Source organism: Salvia miltiorrhiza, chromosome 2 (genome assembly GCF_028751815.1).
Source record: "Salvia miltiorrhiza cultivar Shanhuang (shh) chromosome 2, IMPLAD_Smil_shh, whole genome shotgun sequence".
Lineage (NCBI taxonomy): Eukaryota > Viridiplantae > Streptophyta > Magnoliopsida > Lamiales > Lamiaceae > Salvia > Salvia miltiorrhiza.
Genome location: NC_080388.1, coordinates 30,728,396 through 30,731,324, shown reverse-complemented (window position 1 = coordinate 30,731,324; position 2,929 = coordinate 30,728,396). Strand labels below are relative to the sequence as shown.

General features: G+C 39.6%; 1 protein-coding gene across 1 annotated transcript; it reads left to right on the top strand.

The window, feature by feature from the left end:
- The first annotated feature begins 2,401 nt into the window (after positions 1-2,401).
- On the top strand, positions 2,402-2,929 carry LOC131008276 (uncharacterized mitochondrial protein AtMg00810-like). The gene has a single exon (XM_057935163.1). The coding sequence runs from the start codon at positions 2,402-2,404 to the stop codon at positions 2,927-2,929; it is 528 nt and encodes a 175-aa protein (XP_057791146.1).

Below are 2,929 nucleotides of genomic sequence, written 5' to 3'. Positions count from 1 at the left end.
ACCGCACGATGGGTGCGTGTCAGAAAGCTGGATCAAAAGTTGCATTCGGAGATAACTCACTAGGCGAAACAAAAGGTTATGGTGTACTCAACATGGGTAACGCTAGTATCAGTAATGTTAGCTATGTATCTGGTCTTAAACATAACTTGTTATCTGTGAGTCAATTTTGAGACAACAAATTCGCAGTGAAGATCAAGAAGGATGAGTTCACTGTAAGAAACAACCAGAAAAAGGTGGTGCTGAGAGGAATCAGGCAAGGAAATCTCTACGTTGTATCATGGGAAGATAGCCCACTTGAAACGTGCCTCATCAGCAAGAGCAGCTCGAAGTTCAACTGGCTATGGCACAGAAGGCTCAGCCACCTCAACTTCAAAATAATCAACAAACTTGCTAAACATCAAATGGTAGAAGGTTTGCCTTCTATTGTGTTTCAGAAACAGCAAGAACGTGAAGCATGTCAAAGAGGAAAGCAAATCAGGACTTCGTTCAAGTCAAAAATAGGACACTCATCTGAAAGAATTCTTCAACTGCTTCACATGAATCTTTTTGGTCTAGTGTCTCCCAGAAGTTATAACGGTAGAAAATACACCTTAGTAGTTGTAAATGATTATTCTCGATATACTTGGGTTGTTTTTCTATACAGGAAAAGTGAGACACTGAAAGAACTACCAAAACTGATGAAAAGGCTTAGTGTTGAAAATGAGATCAATATCATCAGCATCAAATCAGATAGAGGGACTCAATTCCTCAATTCAGTTATTCAAAACTACTACGAGGAACGAGGGATCAGTTATCAAACCTCTGCAGCAAGAACTCCACAGCAAAATGAAGTTACTGAAAGAAGAAATAGATCATTGAAGGAAGCAGCAAGGACGATGATAGCTGAATCAAAACTACCACTAAAGTTTTGGGCTGAAGCCGTCAACAATGCTTGCAACACTCAAAATCTCTCTTTCCTCACACAAAGACATGGGAAAACTCCATACGAGCTATGGAAGAACAGGAAGCCAACAATTTCATATTTTCATGCTTTCGGTTCTAAGTGTTTCATTCATAACAAAGATAAGAGAAAGCTAAACACATTTGATAGCAAGCCTGATCTAGGAATTTTCCTTGGATATTCTGGAACTGAAAGATCCAACAAAGCCTATCGAGTGTTTAACTTTCAAACTCTATGTGTGGAAGAAACACCTCATGTTATTTTTGATGAGTCTATTGATGATTTCAGGAAACAGAAAACTGAAGAAAATGCTGAAAACTTTAGGGTTTCCAATACTAAAATGAAAAGCACCGAACCTACTGAAGTGTTGGTATGGGGACCAGGAAGAGATGAAGATACTGAAAAGCTTCAATATCAGAAGATCAGTCAAAGAACTGTAAGTCTGACTGGAGATGCTGCTGAAGGCATTAGTTAAGGGGGAACTCCAACGACTGAAAACAGGAAAGGCTGTAACTGAAGAGCGTGCGGAACCTACTACACCACCTGTTCAACACTCCCCTACTCGGGAAGCAAATGAAGGACTGCGATCTATCCTGACTGAAGAACCTCAACCCTCACCAGAAGAAATCAAGAAGTATAGAAGATGGTTTGAGCTACATTCAAAGGATAACATCATTGGAGAACCATCAGACGGTGTGAAGACTCGAAGATCAATGTACAATCTTGTCTATGACATCAACCAGAACTGCATCAACGAAAATGAACATTTAAGTTGTTTCTTATCAGACTCCGAGCCAAAAGATGTTGAAGAAGCATTGAAGTCCACTCAATAGATTATCGCTATGCAAGAAGAACTAAATGAATTCAACAGGAATTCAGTTTGGGAACTTGTGAATCTCCCAGATGATGCAAAGGTTATTGGATTGAAATGGATTTTCAAGAACAAAAAGGACGAATGAGGAAACGTAGTGAGAAACAAAGCAAGGCTAGTGGCCAAAGGATATAGTCAATAAGAAGGGATCAACTACGATGAAACCTTTGCCCTTGTTGCAAGACTAGAAGTAGTCAGACTCTTTCTCGCCTACGCTGCTCATTAAGAGATTCAAAGTACACCAAATGGATGTGAAGTGTGTATTTTTCAAAGGAGTGCTCACTGATGAGGTTTATGTGGAACAACCTCCAGGATTCGAAGTTGCTAGACCAGAGAAAATGTACAAGCTGAAGAAAGCGCTATATGGTTCGAAGCAAGCACCAAGAGCATGGTATGATACTCTCTCTGAGTATCTGATTGAACAATGATTCAAGAAGAGGTCAGTGGATAGAACTCTTTTCACACTGAAAGAAGGAGATGAACTCCTACTTGTTCAAATTTACGTTGATGACATCATCTTCGGATCCAAATCCGAACGGATGTGCAAAAAGTTTGCTGACATTATGACGAACAAATTCCAGATGTCAATGATGGGAGAAATGAATTTCTTTCTGGGATTACAAGTAAAGCAGACCAAAGAATGGATACTGATCAATCAGTCAAAGTATGCCAAGGAACTGATCAGCAAGTTTGTGATTCAACACATGAAGTCAGTGAAGATTCCAATGAACACCAACTTAAAAGTGGATCCAGAAAATGAAGAAAAATCTGTATCTTCAACTAAATGCAGAGAAATCATTGGTTCACTACTTTATTTGACTGCTAGCAGACCAAACATAGCATTTGCAGTCGGAGTTTGTGCAAGATATCGGTCAGATCCAAAAGAAGCTCATATGGATGTTGCAAAGCACATTGTAAGATATCTCAAAGGCACACCCAATATAGGTCTTCGGTATCCAGCTGACGACAACTTCAAGCTTTTGGGATACTCAGACTCAGATTTTGCAGGATGCAAAATTGATAGGAAATCAACTTCCGGGACCTGTCAATTCTTAGGCAACAAGCTTATTTCATGGTTTTCAAAGAAACAGACTTCAGTCGCCACCTCTACAACTTAA

Bases quoted from the DNA above. Each gene is read 5' to 3' on its own strand.
- LOC131008276 (XM_057935163.1), top strand. From the start codon at position 2,402: ATGGGAGAAATGAATTTCTTTCTGGGATTACAAGTAAAGCAGACCAAA.